Below are 22,994 nucleotides of genomic sequence, written 5' to 3'. Positions count from 1 at the left end.
GTTAAGTTTGCATGCTGTGCTTCAGCAGCCCAGGTCTGCAGGTTTGAATCCCAGGCATAGACCTAGACCGCTCATCAGCCATGCTGTGGCAGCAACCCACATACACAGTAGAGCAGGATTGGCAGATGTTAGCTCAAGGCTAAAAAGAGATTGTCAACAGATGTTGGCTCAGGATGAATCTTCCTGAGCAAAAGAAACAAAAACAAAAGAATTTTAGTTTGAAAACCAACAGTTCATTATCGTTAGTACAGTGGCTTTTATTCTAGTGAGTAAAATATTTTTTACATCCCTGGGTTACTTTCTGTATGTACTAATTTTAATAATACTTGCCGTAAGTAACCTCAGGTGGTCCTTTTAAATCACTATAACACTGCTTTTTTGAGTTGTCAGTCAAGATCAGTTTACTTTTCCTCAATAAATTTTTTTTTTTGGTGAGGAAGTTTGGCCCTGAGCTAACATCTGTTGCCAGTCTTCCTCTTTTTGGTTGAGGAAGATTGCCCCTGAGCTGACATCTGTGCCAGTCTTTCTCTATTTTGCATGTGGGATGCTGCCACAGCATGGCTTGATGAGCAGTATGGAAGTCCACGCCCAGGATCCAAACCCACGAACCCCAGGCTTCTGAAGCAAAGCACGTGAACTTAACCACTCTGTCACTAGGCTGACCCCAGTAAACTTTTTCTATGCACTACGTTCAGAGTTTTGTTAGAGTTACACAGGAAACAAGCTTGGGACTAAAGTTTTTGTTTGCTGAAATAATATGTGTGACACACTGAGCCTTACACTGGATGGCTTTCAGGGGAGAGCCCCTCTCTTTCTCACAGGGGTTCATGCCCTAGGAAAGGGCATGGCTCCTCTGAAGAAAATCCTTTAGAGCATTGTATTCAGTGGTATGTTCTTTTCCTTCTATTATACGTTCTTTACCTTCAATAAATTCCTTTGACAATTGACTTCCTAGTGTCTGTACATGAGAAATGATTGTAAGTGTCCTACAAAGATATAAATTGTGTTTCAGAATTCCCTTAATAACTTAGAATAGTTTTCTAATACTAATAGGCATTTTATATTTTTTTCAGCATATTAACAGCCACTCTGCTAGTCACTTGCCCACAGATGCTAAGACATCAGTAAACGGTCCTAGACCTAGGACCATTGGATGACAAGTTGCTGTTTGCAAATTGGCTTAACTGTTTCCTTTAGGAGCAATAATCGCAACATAGGTTTCTTTGCCTTCAGCTCACCCCTTTAGACTTTTCTGACCAAGGCCCCCATCCTGTTCCTTCACGCGTTTATTGAGCGCCTTCTCTGTGCAAGTGATGGGTTCTAAAGATGGAGATAGTGACATGGTTCTCGCCCTCCAAAAGCCCTAAGTCTGCTGGTTGTGGGTGTTCTTACGAACTCTTGGACCCAAGTAAGCTTATGGGCACTTCTTCCATGCCACCAGTCAGTCAAAAATTAAGACCTGGGAAACAGTACTGGGACTGAGAAGAAGGGGAGAGCAGGCTGCAGAAGGCAGCATCTAAAGAGAATCCTCTTTCTGGTATCATATAAACAGTTCCATTTTAAAACACATCGATCACTTGTTAGGTCCTCTTACTCCATTTTCCCTCTCCCTTGTTTTCTTTTTTAGAAAGTTTTCTTTCTCCCCTAAATAACATGTGAAAGCACTTTAGCTTGTTTATAAAGATATATTAATCAGTGAATGAATATTTCTTGATTTCCTGTGTGTGCAAGATATTTCTTAGACCAGCTGATGGGAATGAAAGAAGGAATGAGACAGAGTTTAGCCTGGTTGGGGAGACAGTATTTTCCACACTTTAGTATATTGTCTTCTACTCGTTGCCTAATTAACACCCATACTTTGATTCTTAGAGCTTTTATGGGGATGGGCATGAGGTCAGTCCCAACTGGTCTGTGTGCCACTAGGAAAGGGAAGGGGGAGTGGATTCCATGTAGGAAGCCAACACATCCCTTTCCCTACCAGGTGTAAGGACGTGAGAGGCTAGACCAAGTGATAGCAGTGGAAGTGGAAAGGAAGGGAGCCCACAGCTCCTTAGGACAACTTATCCCTGGGCATTTTTAGCTAGTTGGTATATACAGTTAGAAAGGGAAGGGGAGGTGACTGATGACTGACATTTCTGGGAGAACTGTGTAGGTGGGGGTGTCCTGGCTGCACCTCTTTGCTTACTCATACTTCTAGTCAGCTCCACTTTGCTCCCCTCTGAAACTCGCCATTCCTGACATGAGAGTTCTTCACTGGAAACAAGTTCTGGGGGTGTGGTGTTAGAAGGTCACAAATATCAAAGAAGGCTGTTGTTTCAGTGTTTCCATAGTGGCTTTGGTCTGTTTGTTTTGGTGTAGACCATAGCCCAGTGGCGTAAAGCTGGGTACCAGGACATGCCTGAGTACGAAAACTTCAAGCACCTTCTGCAGGCCCCACTGGATGATGCTCAAGAGATTCTGCAGGCACGCTTCCCAATGCCCCGTTACATTAACACGGAGCATGGAGGCAGTCAGGTGAGTGAGCTGAGTGCCAGCTCTGGTGTTCTGTTGGTTTCCAGATATATTTTTATGGCTATAAACCCAAACAGCTTGGTTAATATTTTATGTGATGACATGAAATGATATACAGGTAAACTTCCAAATATGACTCCTTTTTAAATGAGTGATAAAAATATGTTGATATAAAAGTAGAGAATTGCCAAGATAAAATACATCTTTCATATTTCAGAATAATAATAATAATAAGTAATAATAAATGGAGAGCCATTGGGCTTAAGCTAAAGAAATGGGTTCTTCTGCAGTAAAAAAAATTTCTAATTTAACAGAAGAAATGTTTTAAAAACTTTTTTTTCTGTTACACTAATATTAATGCCACTTTTAATCTTTAAATCTATTTTTTTTAGGCTCGATTCCTTTTGTCCAAAGTGAACCCATCTCAGACACACAATAACCTGTATACTTGGGGACAGGTAAGAAGCTGTCAGGTTATTTGGGAAGGCAGGCTCTACTTTTTTAAAAACTTGTTTTTAAATCCTACAGATTGGATCCCTTTTGGCCTAGAGACAGAGTAACTTGGGTATTTTTCTGGGGGAAAAAACACTTTGAATAACATAGCTGGGGTAGGGATGGCACCTTGTGTAGATCCCCTCCCACAGTACACAGCGTAGGATGACGGGTTCAGGCCAGAGCACAGAACACTGTACTGTGGCCCTCATTTGGCTCTCCTCATAGTCACAGCATCACCACCCCACGTCCTCCCCCTCCTCCTTCCTCTCCCAAGAGCGCAGGGCAAAAACATCTGCTCCTCCTCACCGCTCGTCGTGCCTCCTCTTCACTTTTCAACCTCTGATTCCTTCTTTATATAATTATTCCTAATATTTATGTTTCTCTCAAGTGAGTCTTTTCTTTTGCTGTTTTCTTATAACATTTTTTAAAATCAAGCTTTTTTTTGAGGTAATAGTAAATTTACACGCAATTGTAAGAAATAATACAGAGAGATTCCCTGTATCTTTTACCCAGTTTCCCCCAATGATGACTTCTTAGAAAACTGTAATACAGTATCACAACCAGGATATTGATGTTGATACGGTCAAGATAGACATTTCCATCATCGCAAGTATCTCAGTGTCACCCTTTCGTAGTCACACTCACTTCACTCCTGCCTCCACTCCTTCCTCAGTGCCTGGCAGCTGCTAATCTGTTCTCTGTTTCTATAATTTTGTCATCAAAAATGTAATATGGGGGCTGGCCTGGTGGCGTAGTGGTTAGGTTTAGGCGTTCCACTTCAAAGGCCCAGGGTTCATGAGTTTGGATCCCAGGCACAGACCTACACATCACTCATTGGGCCATGCTGTAGTGGCATCCTATTTACAAAATAGAGGAAGATTGGCACAGATGTTAGCTCAGGGACAAACTTCCTCACCAAAAAAACAAAACAATGTTACACATATGAAATCACGTAGTACCTAATTTTTGGGATTGGCTTTTTTCCCTCAGCATTATTTCTAGATTCATCCAGGTTGTTGCATGTATCAGTAATTTGTTCCTTTTTATTTGCCAGGTAGTATTCTGTGGTATAGAGGTACTTCAGTTTAATTATTTACGTATTGAAGGACATCTGGGTTGTTCACAGTTTCTGACTATTAGGAGTAAAGCTGCTGTAAACATTCATGGACAAGTTTCTTGGGAACATAAGTCTTCGTTTCTCTGAGATAAGTGCCAGGAGTACATTTGCTGGGTCATATGGTTAGCTTTTTCAGAAACTGCCATGCTGTTTTCTAGAGTGACTATTTTCTTTTACATCCCCACTAGCAGTGTGTGAGTGATCCAGTTTCTCTGCATCCCTGCCAGCATTTGGTGGGGTCATTATTTTTATTTTAGCTATTCTGATAAGTGTGTAGTGGTATCATATTGTGGTTTTAATTTAGTTTCTCCTAATGGCTAATGATGTTGAACATCTTTCATGTGCTTCTTGCCGTCTGTATATCTTTTTTGATGAAATCTCTGTGTCTTTGTCTGTGTTCTGATTGGATTATTTGCTTTTTTACTGTTAAGTTTTGAGAGTTTCTTATGTATTCTGGATGCTAGTCTTTTGTCTGTTATGTGGTTTGTAAATGTTTCCTCTCTTGCAGTTTGTCAGTGCATCCTCTTTACACGATCTTTTGCAGACCAGACGTTTTTAATTTTTATGAAGTTCGCTGTACAAGTTTTTCCTTTCATGAAGTGTGCTTTAGCTGTCAAGTCCAGGAACTCTCTGTCTAGCCCTAGCTCCCAAAGATTGTCTCCTCTGTTTCTTTGTTTCTAATTTTTTGTTTACATTTCAGTTCATGGTACATTTGGAGGTAATTCTTGTACATTGTTTGAGGCTTAGGTTTATTTTTTGCATGTAGATGTCCAGTTGCTCCAGCACCACTTGTTGAAAAGCCTCTCTTTCTCCCATTGAATTGCTTTTGCATCTTGGTCAGAGATTAGTTGGGCATATTTGTGTGAGTCCATTTCTGGGTTTCCTGCTCTGTTCTGTTGATCTGTGTTTCTGTCTCTCTGCCAATACCACACAGTCTTGATTACTATAACTGTACAGTAAATCTTGAAATTAGATAAACTGATTTCTCCCACTTTATTCTTCTTTTTCAAAATTGTCTTAGCTATTCTACTTCCTTTGGTTTTCTATATGAATTTTAGAATAATCTTGTCTATCTCTTTAAAAAAATCTTCCTGGGATTTTGATAAAAATTGCATTAAACCTTTATATCAGTTTGGAGAGAATAGACATCTTTACTGTGTTGAGCCTTTGAATCCGTGAACTCTGTATGTTTCTCCATTTGTTAAATCTGTTTTGATTTCATCACTATTGTATATTTTTGCTTTTTTTTTTTGAGTGATCGTGAGTGGTATTGTATCTTTAATTTCAGTGTCCAACTGTTCATTGCTAAAATACAGAAATACGTTGGATTTTTGTATCTTTATCTTGTATCCTGTGACCTTCCTGAGTCACTTATTACTTCTAGTTGTTGTTTTGTAGATCCTCTGGGATTTTCTCCATAGACAATCATGTCATCTGCAAGAAGGGACAGTTTATTTCTTTTCTTTTTTTTCTTTTTTGGAAAAGATTAGCCCTGAGCTAACATCTGCCACCAAACCTCCTCTTTTAGCTGAGGAAGATTGGCCCTGAGCTAATGTCTGTGCCTATCTTCCTCTACTTCCTCTATTTTATATGTGGGACGCCTGCCACAGCATGGCTTAATAAGCAGTGCGTAGGTCCGCACCCAGGATCCAATCCAGCAAATCCTGGGCCACCAAAGTGGAATGCATGAATTTAACCACTGCACCACTGGGCCGGCCCGGGACAGTTTCTTTCTTTCTTTCCAATCTAAATACCTTTTACTTCTTCTCTTGTTCTGTTTTCTATTTTTCTACTTCATTTATTTCTACTCTAATCTTTATTGTTTTCTTCCTTCTGCTTGCATTAGGTTTATTTTACTCATTTTCTAGGTTCTTGAGGTTGGAATTTAGATTATTGATTTGAGACTTTCCTTTCTCCAGTGTATGCATTTAATGCTGTTAATTTCCTTCTCAGCACTGCTTTTGCTGTGTCACAGGTTTTAATATGTTGTATTTTCATTTTCATTCAATTTGATAGATGTTTTTTAATTTCCCTTGAGATCTCCTCTTGACTCTTGGATTATTTAGAAGTACTGCTTAGTTTCCAAGTATTTGGAGATTTTCTTGTTGTCTGTCTGAACAGTGATTTCCATTTTGATTCCATTGTGGTTGGAGAATACACTTTGTGTCGTTTCAGTTCTTTTAAATTTGTCAACGTTTGTTTTATGGCTCAGGATATGGTCTTTCTTGGCATATGTTCCATGGTCGCTTGAATGGGCATTCTGCTGTTGTTGGATAGTTGTCTTATATGTAAATTATATACACTTAATCGGTAGTGTTGTTGAGTTCTTTTTATGCTTGCTAATTTTCTATCTAGTTGTTCTATCAATTTTTGAGAGGATGTTGTTGAAGTTTCCAACTTTTTTTGAGTTCTGTCTGGTTTTTGCAGCTCTGTTATTGTTATGTATTTAGGATTGCTATGTCTTCTTGGTGGGTTGACCCTTTTATCATTGTATAATGTTCCCTTCTGTCTCTGGTCATTTTGTTTGCACTGATGTCTGCTTTATCTGGCTTAATAAAGTCCACTCCTCCTTTCCTTTATTCCTTTTATTGATCATGCAAAGAAGTAAATGTTTGCATGACATATCTCTTGCCATCATTTAACTTTCAGCCTGCTTATTCATTATATTAGAAGTGAATTTCTTACAGACAACACGTAGTTGGTCATGGTTTTTAATCTCCTCTGCTAAACTCTTTTAATTGGTGTATTTAGACCATTTATAGTTAATGTAATTATTGATATGTTAGGGCTTAAGCCTGCCATTTTATTTTATTTGTTTTCTTTGCTTTTCATTTCTCTTTTTTCTTTTGGGTTACTTGAACATTTTGTACAGTTCTGTTTTAACTTATATATAGTGTTTGTGAGTGCATCTCTGTGTAGCTTTTTTTAGTGGTTATTGTTGGTTGCTCTAGGTATTAGAACATTACATTATGTTATATATGCATAGCTCATCACAGTCTATGTGATGTTTTTTTACCAGTTCAAGTGAAGTATAGAAAACTAACCCCCCCGTATGTCCCTTTACCCTCTTCCATTTATAATTGTGTTAAATATTTCTTCTACATACATCAGCGTTAGAATTTTTCTTCACCCATCGAACGTAATTTATAAATCTCAAAAGAAAACAGAAAACCCTATTACATTTATCCATATTTCTACTTATGTTCTTTATTTCTTTTTAAAACTCTAAGATTCTGTCTTTTATCATTTCCTTTCTGTTTAGAGATCTTCCATTGGCCATTCTTTTAGGACAAGTCTACTGGTGATAAGATTCTTAGTTTTCCTTATTTCAGTCTTGGTTTCCCTTTCATTCATGAAGGATATTTTCTCTGGATATGAGATTCTGGTGGCTGGGGGCCGACCCATGGCCAAGTTGGTGTGCTCCACTTCAGTGGCCCAGGGTTTCACCAGTTTGGATTCTGGGCACGGACATGGCACCACTTATCAGGCTGTGTTGAGGCGGCAGCCCACATGCTACAATTAGAAGGACCTACAACTAAAAATACACAACTATGTACTAGAGGGATTTGGAGAGAAAAAGCAAAAAAAGAAAAAAAAAAGATTCTGGTGGCAATCCTTTTCTTTAGGCAATTGGAAAATGGTTTGCCACTTCTCTGGCCTCTCTGGTTTCTGATGAGAAATTCACTGTCATTCTCATTGTTTTTCCCCTGAAGATAAGAAGTCGTTTTTCTCTGGCTGCTTTCAAGATTTTTTTTTAACTTTTCTTCTTTTTTTTTTTCTGGGAAAAATTAGCCCTGAGCTCACATCTCTTGCCAATCTTCCTCTCTTTTTTATTTCCCTCCCCAAAGCCCCAGTGCATGGTTGTATATTCTAGTTGCATACTCTAGGTGCAAGTCCTTCTAGTTCTTCTATGTGAGCGGCTGCCACAGCATGGCTGCTGACAGACGAGTGGTGTCATTCCACGCTCAGGAACCAAACCAAGGCCACTGAAGCAGAGCTTGCCAAACTTTAACCACTAGGCCATCAGGGCTGGCTCTCAAGATTTTTTTTTCCTTGTTAGTTTTCAAAAGTTTAAGTACCATGTATTTTGGGTGTGGATTTCTTTGGATTTATCCTGTTTGTAATTTTCTTAACTTATTGATTCTGTTTATTTATGTCGCTTGCCAAAATTGAGTAGTTTTCAGCCACTGTTTCTTTGAATGCTTTTCCAGCTCACCTTCTTTTTGCTTTCTTTCTGGGACCCCAAATACGCAAATCTTAGATCTTTTGTAGTTCCACAGGTCCCTGAGGCCCTGTTCATTTTTTTTCCATCTATTTATTTCTAATCTTCAGTTGTGTAATTTCTGTTATTTTATCTTCCAGTTTACTGATTCTTTTCTCTGTTTCCTTTCTGCTTTTGAGCTCATACACTGAGCTTTTTATTTGTTAGTGTATTTTTCAGTTCTAACATTTCTGTTTGTCTTCTGCTTCTTTCCTGAGACCTTGTACTTCTTTCCTCTGGCTTTTAATTTTTTCATTTGTTTCAAGTGTGTTCATAATTGTTCATTGAATCATTTTTATCATGGCTTCTTTAAAGTCTTCGATAATTCTAACATTGTTGTCTACTTAGTGTTAATACCTGTTGACTGTCTTTTCTTCAGTCACTTTGAGATCTTGGCTCTTGGTATGCAAGTGATTTTTGGTTGAAATGTGGACATTTTCATGTTTGTTATGAGACTCTGGAGCTATTTAAAACTGCTGTTTAACTGGCTTTTTGTCATGCTGCTCTGGCAGAGAAGGTGGGGGATGGGCATTGTTTTTCATTACTGCCAGGTAGAGACACAAGTCTAGGTTGTCCATTGACCTCTGTTGACATCTGAGGTGGGGAAGTAGTTCCTGCTGGGTGGGGATGGGACTTGGAGCTCCCCACCTAGTCACCACTAATTCTGCTTTGAAGATGACCTTGTCACTGTTGGGTGATAGTGAAAGTGCTGACTCTGCTAGGCCTCCTCTGATACCACCCCCGTGGGTAGGAGGGGACATCTTATTACAGCCAGGTTGGGGTGGAAGTCCAGGATCCCCAAATGTCCCTACTGATACCTTAAGGGTAGGGAAACTTCTTACTGGCCATTAGGGATAAAATTTCTGGCTCCATACTTGGCCTTCTCTGACACCATCCTGGAGGGGGTGATGGAGTCCTTTGTTACTGTCTTGTGAGGGTGAAAGTCTAAGTTGCCCTCTCAGCTTTTGCTGGTGTGGGTGGGGCCACAGTTTTTTCTGTCATCTTTGACTAGAGTACAGTGGTTATTTTCTAACATTTTTCCGTCTTGCTAGGCTGCCCTAGTCCTTTGGCTAGAGAAAGTGGGCTCATTTTGTTGTTTTTGTCTGTGCTCAGTGACCATTTGCTAGCTTCTTCAGCTCCGAGTCTGGGATGTATGAGTCAGGAAAACCCAGGGAACTCACCACTTTGTTGTTCCTTGGGTCACAAGGTCCCTAGTTTGTCTGCTGTCTTCTTTCCACCTTTCAGAGTCTTCTTGTGTCTGTTTTGTATAAAATGTCCAGGATTTTTAGTTGTACTTAGTGGAAGGAATAAGGAAAAGTACATCTACTCCTTCTTCCCAGAAAAAGTCCTCCTATAAAATTTTAATCATGTTTACATTTTTCCAATTATAACAGCACAGTTTTATTTTAGAAAATTTGAATATGTAAAAAAAAGGTTAGGAACAAAAATTTAAATTGCCTATAATTCCACTGGCTAGAGTTGACTACTTCTGGCTTCTTTCTAGATAATATAAAATGTATATATCATGGATATCTATATTTATTCATTTATTATTATTGTTTTTCTTTTACAAATTTGGGGTTTCTATTCAGTTATTTTCCCTTAACATTAATCAAATCACAAGCATTTTCTGATAGTACAAATAATCTCTTTAATCAAAGAGAAAAATATCTGTTCAGTGGTGATACTGATTGACTCATTTGTTTATACACCATTATGAAGATTCTCTTGTAAGCAGAACATTTAAGAGCATCGAGCTAGGTGCTGGCAGAGCGGTGGGGAAGATGAGAGGCAGAGTGTGCAACCTCCAGGAGCCAGACTATGGATGAGTCATCAGAACTGTGGAGAGGGGGGAAGTAAAAGGGTATGTGCTCAGAACTGTCTATGGCGGCAGGGATGGCCTTATCTCAGGGGATCAGGGAAGGGTTTTGTGAGATTATGCTTCAGTTGAAAGAATTAGGCAGAGGATGGAGGTGGCAGGAGTACTAATGGCAGAGGGGACAGCACTTGTGAGTGCTCTGATATGGGAAGGTCCTTAATACCTCATAAATTCTAACTAGCTTTTAAGATACCTGCCAGTAAACCTTTTTCATTAAATTTCAGGAAACTGGAGCACCCATCCTGACTGATGACGTTAGCCTGCAGGTGTTCATGGATCATTTGAAGAAGCTAGCTGTCTCCAGTGCCTGTTAAGCTAGGGATGTGAGCAAGAAATTGAAGAAAACTCTCTCACATTGTGTTCACAATTGTTTATAAAGGCCTAATAACATTCCTTTCACTTTTCTGGTGGATTTTAATAAATAATCAGAGGAAGTGTTATATGTAACCCTTTAGATTATAATTTATTTGTATTTCTCATCTATGTCCCTTTTCTTGCACCATAAAATTATAGTCATAAACGTTTTGGTACTTGTAGATATTTATATGCTTTTTGTATCCTAACTTTAGAGTCTATATAAAATCAGAGGTGATGTATTTTGGCAACTTGCTTAGATGAAAATCATAATTATCATGGAGGAAATAAATCTGGATGAAGAAAGCACTGGCTAAAATAATGCTAATACAGATCTGATTTCCTGAGGACTCTGTGTGTGTGTTTTAAGTGACTCCCCCAAGGGATATTTCCTGAACTTAATCTTCATTTACTGTCTAAATGTTAACAGACCAAGGAAACAGACCATGTGACACACTTGAAACTTGTTGAGGCAGAGTGGTCTGCTGTAGCTCTGTCCCTAACTCACACGTCATGTTCCATGTCAACAGGCCAGCCCAGGGAGATGTAAAGAGTGGCTGATGGGCATAAGTGGCTCTAACAGAGTGACAACACATTTATCTTGAGCATCAAATAAAATAACTTTAAGAGGCACTGTTTTTTAATCAAAGTAATATATGCATGGTAAAAAAAAAAATCCTAAAGGACTTATAACAAATAACAACAGTTCTCTCTACTCCCCAAACCTAGACCTACTCTTCAGAGGTAACTGCTTTTAACCTTTCCTTACCAGTGTTTTGTTGTTGATGTATCAATTTTAGCCAATTCCTATTTTCAAGAATGAGGATATTACGAGCTTTCTCTCTACCATCCAGTTTTATAAGCTATACCTTTATTTTTTTTTATATTATCAGGTTTGGTAAGAGCCGGCCCCATGGCTGAGTGGTTAAGTTCTCGTGCTCCACTTCGGCAGCCCAGGGTTTCACCAGTGCGGATCTTATTTTTTTTTTGAGGAAGATTAGCCCTGAGCTAACATCTGCTCCCAATCCTCCTCTTTTTGCTGAGGAAGACTGGCCCTGACCTAACATCCGTGCCTGTCTTCCTCTACTTTATATGTGGGATGCCTACCACACTATGGGCTGCCAAGTGGTGCCATGTCCGCACCCAGGATCTGAACCGGCCAACCCCAGGCCGCCGAAGTGGAATGTGTGCGCTTAACTGCTGCACCATGGGGCCGGCCCCAACCAGTTGAGATTTTGGGCGTAGACATGGCACCACTCATCAGGCCATGCTGAGGTGGTGTCCCACATAGCACAGCCAGAGGCACTCACAACTAGAGTACACAGCTATGTACTAGGGGGCTTTGGGGAAAAGAAGAAGAAAAATAAAGGAGATTGGCAACAGATGTTAGCTCAAGTGCTGATCTTTAAAAACAACAAAAAAATGTTTGGTAAAATTTACATTCCACTTACAACCATAGTTAGGTCTTTCGTCTCAAAATTGATTCTGAAAGTTTAAAACTAATAAAGATGATTTACACAGTTGTGATGTAAATATTGTTCATGTCCGAGTCAAAAATACATTTTTCTCCAGGGGTTTGGTGTCCCAGTCACCATGTCACTTGAAGGAAGACATTTCCAAATGACAAAATCTGTCACTTTTCTTATATTCTAGCATTCCACAGGTTGATTTGCTTCCTTTTCAGATTACGGTTTCTTATATTTGCTGTTTTCCCTAGAGTTTCTCATTTTTGCTTTTTGAGAGATTTTGTTCTCTATTAAGAAATTCCAGGATCTTACTCTACTGAATGGAGTCCATTTTTCTTTAGAGGTCACTGATGTTCCCTTTTAACGTAGGCCAGTTGCTATGACAACTGTCATGCGAGAATTTCTTTTGTTTGGACTCCTGGGTTGGTTGTACTCTTCCTTTTGTCCCTTAAGTCATTTTGCTATCTTAAATGACTTTTCCTTTAAAAGAAAAAGTACGTGGGAGACAATTCACAGAGTCTCTTCTGTCTTCATGCTTGACATCTTTGCTGAGTATAAAATTCTAGGCCCCAAACTATTGTTTCTCAGAACTTTGGAGCCTTTCATTCATTCAACAAATAATTATTCAGTATTTGCTATGTACTGAGTAGTCTTCTAGGTACTGGAAATGTAGCCAATAAAGCAAAAATTCCTGCCTTTATGGAGTTTATGTTCTAGTTAGAGAAGGCCAACATTAAAAAATTAGAAGTAAATTATATAATTTATTAGAAGGTAACGAGTGCTATGTACAGAAGTAAAGCTGAGAATGCTTATTAATTGGATGTTGGACCATCTGGATTGATTCTGATGCTCTATCTTTTGAATTTGTATTTACTGCCTTTTTGCCTTTGTTCTGCATTCTGGCTTGTGGTCTAGTGGTTAATATTCAGCACCACAGCCCAGGTTTGTTTCCGGTCAGGGAACTACACCCCCGGTCTGTTGGTTGTCATTCTGTGGCAGCTGTATGATGCTGTGATGCTGAAAGCTATGCCACTGGTATTCCAAATACCAGCAGAGTCACTCACAGTGGACAGGTTTCAGTGGAGCTTACAGACTAAGACTGGGAAGAAGGACCTGCCCACCCACTTCCAAAAAAATTGGCCATGAAATGTGAATAGTGGCGGAGCATTGTCTCACAGCGCCAGAAGGGGAGAGGATGGTGCAAAAAGGCGAGGCAGGGTTCCGCTCTGCTGTACACAGGGCGGCTTGGAGTCGGGATCAACTCAACAGCACTAACAACTACATTCTGGGAGGGTTTCCTATGTTAAGGTGTCTAACAGACTTCAAATGCCAAGGGCTTTTATTTTCTGTACCTTTTCCATAGAATATTCTTATTTTTTGGATATAATTTTTAATTGAGATACATCATATAGAAGAGTACATAAATGGTGTATACAGATTAAGGTCAAAGCTGTTCCTCCTTGGGCCTTCCTGTCTCAAATCAACAGAAGAAAATGCGATAGACCCAGCTCGCTCTGGTGTTCTCTCCAATGACGATGAGTTAAGGTGCTGGGGGGCCACCAGTGGGTGACCTAATGTAGAAAACATGGTCATGTAGGTCCCAACTCTGGGTACTGGTAGCTATTTCCAGAGAGGACATGGAGGCGGGAGGTAATGTGTGGAGAGCAGCCATCCCAATAGGGGGACACTGAACCCGATGTGGCTAAGGAAGACCGAACTCCCTGAGGGCAAGGAGAGCCTCTGACTTATCTTAAGCAGCAGGTGAAGTCCTCAGTTACGGATTTTAAAAGCGCTCTAGGAGGGTGGCAGGATGGATGTCAGAAGGCGGAATCCAAGTGAGGCCTGAACAGAGGCGGGTGTTTAGACAGGTAGACAGATGGGATGTTGGGCCAGAGGATGAGTTCTGGCTTCTATCTTGGGTGATGGCTCCGTCGTTCTCTGAATTACGAAAAAGGAAGGAAAGGTGTCTTTCCTGTTGCTGAGTGGCATTGATAAATTCCCTCCTGGACATTTTGAGTTTAAGGAACTTATATATAACTCCTATAAGGAGCTTAGATATAACTGAAAATGCCCAGCAAGTTGGCAGTACTTAATATGGATTCACTTTCAGGAGAATCTGGAGTGGATTGGAGGGTCACTGACATAGGAAGTAAATAACATGAGTAAGAAGAGAAGCAAGCTTGGAACACAATACTGATTTTTGTGTTTTGTTTTTAATAACTTTATTGAGGTATAATTTACATACAATAAACTGCACCTATTTAAAGTGTACAATTTGATGAGTTTTGACAGATGTGTATACCCCTGAAACCACCACCACCCTCAACACTGAAAGTTTCCATCGCCCCTCAAAGTTTCCTGAGGCTCCTTTCAGCCCTTCCCTTTCTTCAGTCTTGGCTGTAGGCAACTACTGGTCGCTTTCTCCCACTAGAGATTAGTTTGCTTCTAGAATTTTGTGTCTGGTTTCTTTCATGTCTGGCTTCTTTCACTCGGCATGATCCATTTGAGATTCATCCCTGTTGCATTTGTTCTTTATTGCTGAGCGGTATGACACATTTTGTTTACCCAGTCACTAGGTGATGGACGTTTGAGTTGTTTCCTTCTTTAGGTTCTTATAGATAAAGCTCTGTGAACATCCAATGTCCATGTCTTTGTGTGGACATAATGTTTTCATTTCTTTTGGGTATATAGGAATGGAATGACTGAGTTGTATGGTAGGTGTACGTTCAACTTTTTGAGCAATTGCCAGTATTGCAAAGAGGTTGTGACATATGTTCCCACCAGTAAGAGTTCTGATTGCTCCAAATCCTTACAACTCTTGGTATTCCTGATCTAATTTTTAGTCATTCTGATAGGTGTATAATGGTGTCTTGTGGTTTTGGTTTACGTTTCTGTGACGACTAGTGATGTCCTTGTGCTTATTGGCCACTTGTATATCTTCCTTTGTTAAGTATTTGTTCAAATTTGTTTCCTGTTTTTACGTTGGGTTGTCTTTATATAAATGAATTGTAAGGTGTCCTTATATGTTCTGCATACAAGTTAGTTGTCAAATATATGTATTTTGAATATTTTATTCTGTGGCTTATTTCATTTTCTTAACTGTGACTTTCAAAGAGCAACAGTTTTAATTTTGAAAAAAGCCCAATTTACCAAAGTTTGTTTTACAGTTCATGCTTTTTGTATTCTAAGAAGTATTTGTTTATCCCAAGGTGACAAAGGTTTTTCTCCTATGCTTTCTTCTAGGTTTGTAGTTTTAGCTTTTACACTTAAGCCTGTGACCCATTCAGAGTTAACTTTTGTGTATGGCAAAACACCAATTTCTAGAGAGTGGGCAAAGTAGAAAGAGCCCTGAAAGATACAGAGATAGAGGAGAAAATGTTTTTGAGGTCAAAAAAGGAGTAGGTGAGGTCAGTGTGTCAAATGCTTTAGAATCAAGTTTGATTATGGCTGACAAGTAGTTACTGGATATGGCAATTTACTGAGTGTCCACTCGGTGCCACACACATCACTTTTGCTCTCAGTTGTTTGGTCTGTTGGGGTGGGGGTCGTTTATGCTTTGAAGAAATGTATGGATAAGAGAAAAGCAGAAGGTAGACAGAGCAGAAGGAGATTTTTTGCTTTTGAGACATGGGCACGTTTGTATGATGAAGAGTAAAAATCAGTGGAATGAAAATGTGTGGGAGGTGGGGGAGTGAGAATTGGAGTTTAATTGACGGGAAAGGCCCCTGGGGAGGCAGTAAAGAATGGGAGCACAGTGGAAGGATTAGTTTTGACGTAGAGGGACCCAGGGTCACCTACACAGGGTTCCAGAAAGGAAAACGGAAAAGATGAGTTGCGCGTGGAGCTGGTGGTATCCTCGCAAACCTAAGAGCTGGAGGAGGAATGGAATTAACCTTCACAAATACCACCTGAAGCCTGTGGAAGGCAGGCGTTACAATTTTGCAAGTGAGAAGTGTGCTCAGAGAAACTGTCATTTGGTCCCCATCACGTGGTATGCAAGGTCATCCGTCCGCACCGCAGCACGGAAGCCGCCCAACCCCCAAGTCCACACTTCAGACTTCCATCCGCGGCGCGACTTTCAGGACTACACGCCCCAGGATGCATCGGGGCCAGCGCAGGCTGCGTGGGGGCCGATTCCCCATTGGCGGCGGCGGCGGCGGCTGCGACGCGCCGACCGGAAGGCCCGCCTCCGCCCTGGGGCTCTGAGAATCGAGGCCTTTCCCGGGCGGCGCCATGCGTCCGGAGCAGGCCGCCTCTTGGTACCGGCGCATGTCCGTAGTCTATGCATTGGGCGCCTGGACCGTGTTGGGCTCCTTGTTTTTCTTCGGCCAGAAAAAGAGCAAGCCGCCAGGTAGGGCTCTCCGGCAGGACCCTGCCCTGGTCGCGCGGCCCTCCGCGGGCGTCCCCAAGGGGTCGTCGGAGCGGGGCGTTGCGCGCAAGCCCCAGGTTTATTCTGCAGAAATAGTTGGAACGGCTGCCTAGAGCCGTTCGTTCTAGTGGAATCTGCCAGGAACTGCCTTTTAAATCGTCTGTTGAATGAGGTCGTCCCTGTGCTCAGAATTTGAAGAATCGGTGTAGGGTTCCGGGTGAAATGTCAAAGGCCCCGGACGGGGATTTGAAGAGGGGATCTCCTGTGACATTAGTCCTCGTCTCATTGGGCGAGCAAACAATTCCAGCACTTCCACCAGCCCAGGAATATTAAAATCTTCCCAGTTACTGGGCGGAAAGGAAATCCCTCAGTCTTCAGAAATGTGCTGGAAATCTGCAGATGCTTACGGGGTGGTTGCCTGGGGCTGAAGGGGCGGGGTTGGTGGGGAGTGGCTGCTAACGGGAATGGGGTTGGTTTTTGTGGATGAAAATAGTCTAAAATTGATTGTGGTGCTGGTTGCACAGATTGAAAATACTAAAAACCGCTGGTACATTTTAAATTAGTTAGTTGTATGATATGTTAGTATCTCTCATTAAAGCTTTTATGTAAAAACTCTGCTGAAGATTACATTTGGTGATGAAGATGGGTGGCTGGAAAGTACACGTGTCCGGTGTTGAGCATTTAAAAACACTTCAGTGTCTATAGTGGTCTTTTTTTTTTTCTTTTTTACAAAAGATGGTGTGATGTGGGTGAAGCTAAGTGTTACCTGAGTTTATTTTGTTTCCAAGACTTTGCTAATAATTTTGATGACTGCTGTCTAAGTTAAAAGTCAGTAATTCAAGTGTTGCATTTTTTTAAAGGTGATGAAGTAGAGCAGAAGGATGTCTCAACAAATGAAATGCTTGAGCCTCCGAAAGGGTTTTACGTGGAAACGATTGTCACATACAGAGAAGATTTTGTTCCAATTACTGACAGGATCCTCAACTATTTGAAATCGTGGACTGGTGGCTCTGGACCAGAATCATGATTGCCTGCTGAATTCTGATAAACCAGGACTGTGGTTCAGCATATGAATCTGATAGAGGCCTTGATTTCCATTTTCTGTTTGTGAAAAGTGTATACGTTTAATTTAATTTTGCTGTAAAGTGTAATCACTAATAATAGGCAATAAATATTTCCTTGAGGAAAAGTAACCTTGCGTATTCAAGACACGTCCCTCTGTACTTACATGAGTGACAGGTTGAAGTGAAATTGCACGTTGAGCTTCCATAACCTCGGTTTTCTGAAACTAGATCTTGTAACTTTATATTTCTTTCGTGCTGCTGTGAAACACGGCTTTAGTGGTCCCTTTGAGGTTAGATTCAGACCTCCATGTTCAGTTTGGGATTTATATTGGTATTGGTAAGTGTGTTGTGAATTAGATTATAACTCCTGAATTAAATACACTGGGCTTGTTCTTCAGGACCAGCACAGGTAGCCCCCATTCCTTCAGCAGACGTGGACTAAACCCCAAGTGTGGCCACCAGTATTCTAGACACAGGGCATCCAAAGTCAGGACAACATGCTTCCTGCCCTCAAGTGCTACACTGGTGTCTTCACTGGTCTCTTGGTTGCAAGTAACAAACCCACATAAGGAAGCGTACATTGGAAGGGAGTGTTTATCAGAAATGCGTGGGGCAGCTCAGAATTAAGGCTGAGTGTGTTGAGGTCTCAGGAGGGCCTAGCACCAGGAACCAAAATGCAGCAGCCACTCACCGAACCTGCCTGGGCTCTTGTCTGCCTAGTAGCCTTTCTTACTGCATGCCAGCTTTATTTTTCCCCGGTTCCTTCTGTAGTAACAGCTAGCCGTAGAAGACATCACTTCCCAGCTAGTGTGAAAGTCTCATCAGCCTCTTCCCTACCTGACGTTACACTACCACCCTTGTAAGAGACTCCATTCACTTTCTGTCACATCCCTGCTCTGTGGCTTACTGAGCACTGCGTCAGTTATGAAAAAAGTGGTGTGCGTTTCCTCTTTGGGTAGCATTTCTTGTTCATGCTATTTGGGACCCTGAGGAATGGAGATGCCTGCTAGGAGAGGAATCTGGCATTTCTGCGTACCTGCTACAGTACTGTTACCCTCAAACCTTTGCCTTGATTTCTCGTTGGTGTGAGCAGTGCTTGGTGCAGTCAACCTAAGTGACAAAGATTCCAGGATAGCAAGTAATAGCTTCAGATGCCAGCAGCAGAAACTCCTTCCCAAGGGACATCAGAGGTCAAGAATGGATCAGTCCCAATTGGGTGGGTGCCCCAGTGGACCACTGTGACTGGCTGCCACCAGATACCAGAAGCAGCATGCAACGAGGACAGGGAAGATGAGAAGCCAGTCAGTCAGAAGCGTGGAAGAGATGGGAACAGGAGCATGAACCTCATGGAAGATGTTTCCCAACTTGAGGGACTTCCAGAGAAACATAAGAAAGGGGAAGGACTGAAGGACCTGTGGCATTTGGCAAGTGAGAGCTACTGATAGATGACACCTAGGATAAACATTGTACTTCTGTTCTCACCTGGCAATCAGTTTCCCCAGGATCCATAAACTAGTGGTGCCCAAGGAGACATTTGGGTTAGCTTTCCTTGGGACTTGTGTGGGATCATTTGATCGATCTAAACTCATACCCCTCTCTCATTTCAGCCCAGAACTCTCCTGAACTCAAGATCCATGTCCATCTAGCATTGCCACTTGGATGTCCTTTAGCTCCCCGAAACTCATCCACAGCTGAAACCGCTGCCTTCACCCACAAGCTGCTCTTCCTTCTCTTTCTGAGAGAATGCTCACTCAGTTTTCAAATCATAAACCTATCATTGTAAACTTCTGCTTTTTCTTTTTCCCTTTCACTCTTCAAATCACCATGTCCTGTCGTTTCTGCCTTATAAATGCTTCACCCCGTCCCCTCCTCCCCATTCCCTTTGCCCCTAGCTTAGTTTAATGCTCCACCCTCTGCGTATGAGCTGCAACTCCTTACTGCCTCCTTGTCTCTACCTTCAGTCCCTCCAGTTGGTTTCCACACTTTAAGCCAGCTTGACTTATCTGAAATTTTAAAATTTTTATCCAAGCAACAAATGCCTAAAATTTTAAAAAATCAAATAGTGCTCAAAAGCTTGCAACAAAAGCAGAGTCTCCTGCTTTGCCCCTCCAGCCCCCATTGTACTCCTTTAAAGTAACTGCTTTGGACTGTTAGCTATGTTTCCTGGTGTTTACCTCCATAGTTAATATCTTTGATTTATCAGTCATATATGGGATTTATTAATGAGAATTTGACCTTCCCCGACACTTCCTTTCCAGCTGTCTTCCCTATAAAACTCATTGCATTTTTTGGTTTAATCATGAACATTTACCTTGTTGTAACTATGCAAATATAGTTTGTTGCTAAGCCAAGTAATAAGCTATAAAGTTTCTTATCTAACTTCTTTCTGGAGTTAACTGCATCCTTTTTCTCGTTTGCTTAGTTTCCTTTCTGCTTTTCTCCAGTTCTTTCCCACCCACCAGCCTCTCGATCTAATTTTCACCAGCCGTTCCGGTACTTGAACGGTTCTTCTGTATAACCCTGGGGCTGTCTTCCTGCTACAGTCTGGACTGACCGCTCCCTAGTTCTGCGTCACATGCTTTTTTCTTTGTCATTTCCTTTACCGTCCTATGTTAGATCCCCTGTTTTCTTGGTCCCATACCTCCGTAATTTTGAGAAAAATTATATAATTTTTTAGAGGTTTTTCATGTTTGAAAATATCCTTATTCTCACACTTGATTACTGCTTGGCCTGGGTAGAGAATTCCAGGTTTGATATAATTTTTCACTCAGAATTTTGAAAGCGTCGACCCAGGTTCTTTTAGCAATCCAAATCTTGTAGGTGAGAAATTCCAGTCCTTTGATTGTGGCCTATTTTTTTCTCTCTGGCGTCTTGGGACCCTCTCCTCATCGCTAGAGTTTTGAAATTTCACAGTGTTGCATCTAGTCTGGCTCCTTTTTATTCATTTGGCTGATCACTTAGTAAATAAACTGAATTTCTGCAGACTCCAGTTCTGGGGAAAGTTTCTTGTTTTTCAGTAGTTTCTTTCCTGTCTTTTTTTGTTGTTCTCTTTGTCTGGAATTCCCAATAGACATTCCAGACTGTTTTTCATTATTTTCTGATTTTTCTTAACTACTCTTCATCTCTTTGTTCTACCTTTTTTGAGACTCAGTCATTTGTACGGTCAACAGACATGTCCTGAGCCCCTCCCCTGGCAGCTACTGCTCTGTGTGCTGGGTGCTATATAAACAGTGCCTTGTGGAGTTTTATCTTCTAGCTGGGGAGACAGACAATAAAATATAAGCAAATAAATGTTTTCTATAATCCAACTTTTGATTGAATATTTTATTTTTTATTTATTTTTAAAGATTTTATTTTTCCTTTTTCTCCCCAAAGCCCCTCGGTATACAGTTGTGTATTTTTAGTTGTGGGTCCTTCTAGTTGTGGCATGTGGGACACTGCCTCACCGTGGCCTGATGAGCGGTGCTATGTCCGCGCCCAGGATCCGAACCAGTGAAACCCTGGGCTACTGAAGCCGAGCATGGGAACTTACCCACTTGGCCACAGGGCCGGCCCCTGATTGAATATTTTAGATTGGCTGCCAGTTTTGACTTTCAAGAGTTCTTTCTTGCTCTCAGTTGGTTGTTTATGGTGTCCTGTTCGCTGAGGAGCGTTCATTTCTCGTTGCTGCAGGTGTTATAATCTGTTCGCTTTCCTCCTGCACTGTGCTGCAAGTTCCTTTCTGCTCTTGTTTTGCTCGAGTCTCTCAAGCTGGGCTGTTTGTCTGATGTCCCTTCTCACTGGACAGGCCTGGATTTAAGACCTGTTTGCAGCTGTAGGGGAAGGGGTTCTGGTCAGGTTACGACGAGCTCTCTGCTAGTGGCCGGTGTGGCAGTTGAGGTTCTTGGCAGCACAGCAGGGAACTAGGCAAGTTCATGCTGAAAGGAACTCTGGGAAGGACATTGGAGAACTCAGTCCTAGGGGAACAATGCGACGCTGGGGTCAGGCCACTCCTGCTGGGTCCCTGCCTCTGGGACCTGACAGCAGGATGTTTCTGAAGACTCCGCATCAGATGGCGTCCCAGAGCAGGCTGCTTCTCATCACTCACCTCTGAGTCTGTTTCATGAGTGATACTTAACTGGTGGTGTCTTGGTCACTTGGCTGGGCCTTAGCTGCCCGGGAGGCTAGGAAAGTGAGTTTCTGGAATCTGCGTTAGGGATGTGTGGACTTTTAAGGTGGGCAGTTCCCCAGATATAGGAAGAATGTTCACAAAATGCTGGGCAGGCAAATGCCGTGACAAATGTCCACTTCAGGCAGCAAACCAGACCTTTATTGGGAGGTACTGAAATGCCAGCATCTGTAGGTCAGCTTCCCCAGAGAAGGTTCCTCTGGTCTCCCACCTAGGGGTTGGATGCCTGGCTATAGGAGTTCTGGGCGCTGGATGGGGAAGGAGCTTGGGGCACTTGTTCTGAATAAAGATTTCCAGTGGTTTCCTTGTCATCCAGTGTCATATCCCCATCCTCTGGCTGCCCCCCATGAGTATCTCCAAGCAGAAACCTGGGATCTCCTGCATAGAGTGCAGGGAAGTTACTAGCTCTGGTTGGGGGTGGGGGTGGGGGGCGGCCCTGGGGGTCCAACTGCTTCCTATGTAAGCCTAAACCTCCTTCTATCTTCAGCCCACCCTTCACCCTTACCTCCAGTGTACCTGTTGCTTCCAGTTGCTGAGCCCTTTTGAATTTCTGTGGGGCTAAATAGCTGGCTTCTCATTGGTGTCCCCTTTGCATGCTCTGACAAAGATTCCTTGCTTGACCAAACTTTAGTCAGGCTCCTGAACCTTCTCTGAGGCCCATCTGTGCACTTCCTGGTAAAAATCCCATTTTAGTTAGAACTCTGCTGAGTCCGTTTAACCAGAACCCTCAATATCCGATCACCATCCCCCAGTCGTGTGATGCTGATCCCCCGGCCTGTCTTCAGCGAGAATCCTGTGAGATCAGTTTAGCTAGAACCCTCATTACCCTGATGTTTCCTCTCAGTCATTTTCCATCCACTCACTCCACCCTGCCCCTTGGCTATGAATTCCCACTTGCCCATGCCGCATTCTGAGTTGAGTCCACTCTCCCCCGCAACAACCCATGGCGGTGGTCCCTACACCTGTCACAATGCTCCCCGCTCAGCATAAAGTCTGCCTTCCTGTGCTTTAACGAGTCGTGGAATGTTTTTTTCTTTGATGGCCCTTAGGTTCCTGGTTCTTCCCTCCATTATGTCAGTCAGCGCTGCTCCATGGCATTTATGGTGTTATAGATTGTGCTCTGTGGAGACAGATGGCTCCTAGTTCATGGAAGCGGAAGTTTGTGTTTATGCGTAAAAAGATCTTTTATAAATTATATATATATATATATTTAAATATATCTGCTTATGTTTTCCTCTGGTTTAAAACACTTCAAACTCAACTGCATGTGCTAAGACCGTGCTCTTTCTCCACACTTATTTCTAACTGAC

General features: G+C 41.8%; 2 protein-coding genes across 2 annotated transcripts in view; both read left to right on the top strand.

The window, feature by feature from the left end:
* SEC23B (SEC23 homolog B, COPII coat complex component) overlaps positions 1 to 10,967 on the top strand; it is a 43,253-nt gene extending 32,286 nt beyond the window's left edge. The window contains exons 18-20 of the mRNA XM_003363945.5: positions 2,359 to 2,514; positions 2,904 to 2,969; positions 10,488 to 10,967. Of these exons, the coding sequence (XP_003363993.1) occupies positions 2,359 to 2,514; positions 2,904 to 2,969; positions 10,488 to 10,577 (312 nt within the window). The 3' untranslated portion in view covers positions 10,578 to 10,967. The remainder of the gene's footprint in view (positions 1 to 2,358; positions 2,515 to 2,903; positions 2,970 to 10,487) is intronic.
* A 3,359-nt stretch (positions 10,968 to 14,326) lies between these two features.
* On the top strand, positions 14,327 to 17,645 carry LOC111769950 (uncharacterized). Its single transcript, XM_023626048.2, has 2 exons — positions 14,327 to 16,434; positions 17,313 to 17,645. Exons 1-2 carry the CDS (start codon positions 15,911 to 15,913, stop codon positions 17,314 to 17,316), a joined length of 528 nt encoding a protein of 175 aa, XP_023481816.2. The 5' UTR covers positions 14,327 to 15,910; the 3' UTR covers positions 17,317 to 17,645.
* The last annotated feature ends 5,349 nt before the right edge of the window (positions 17,646 to 22,994 follow it).

This window comes from Equus caballus, chromosome 22, assembly GCF_041296265.1.
Source record: "Equus caballus isolate H_3958 breed thoroughbred chromosome 22, TB-T2T, whole genome shotgun sequence".
NCBI classification, from domain to species: Eukaryota; Metazoa; Chordata; class Mammalia; order Perissodactyla; family Equidae; genus Equus; species Equus caballus.
Note: the sequence above shows the minus strand (reverse complement) of the source record. Positions and strands in the feature narration are given on the sequence as shown.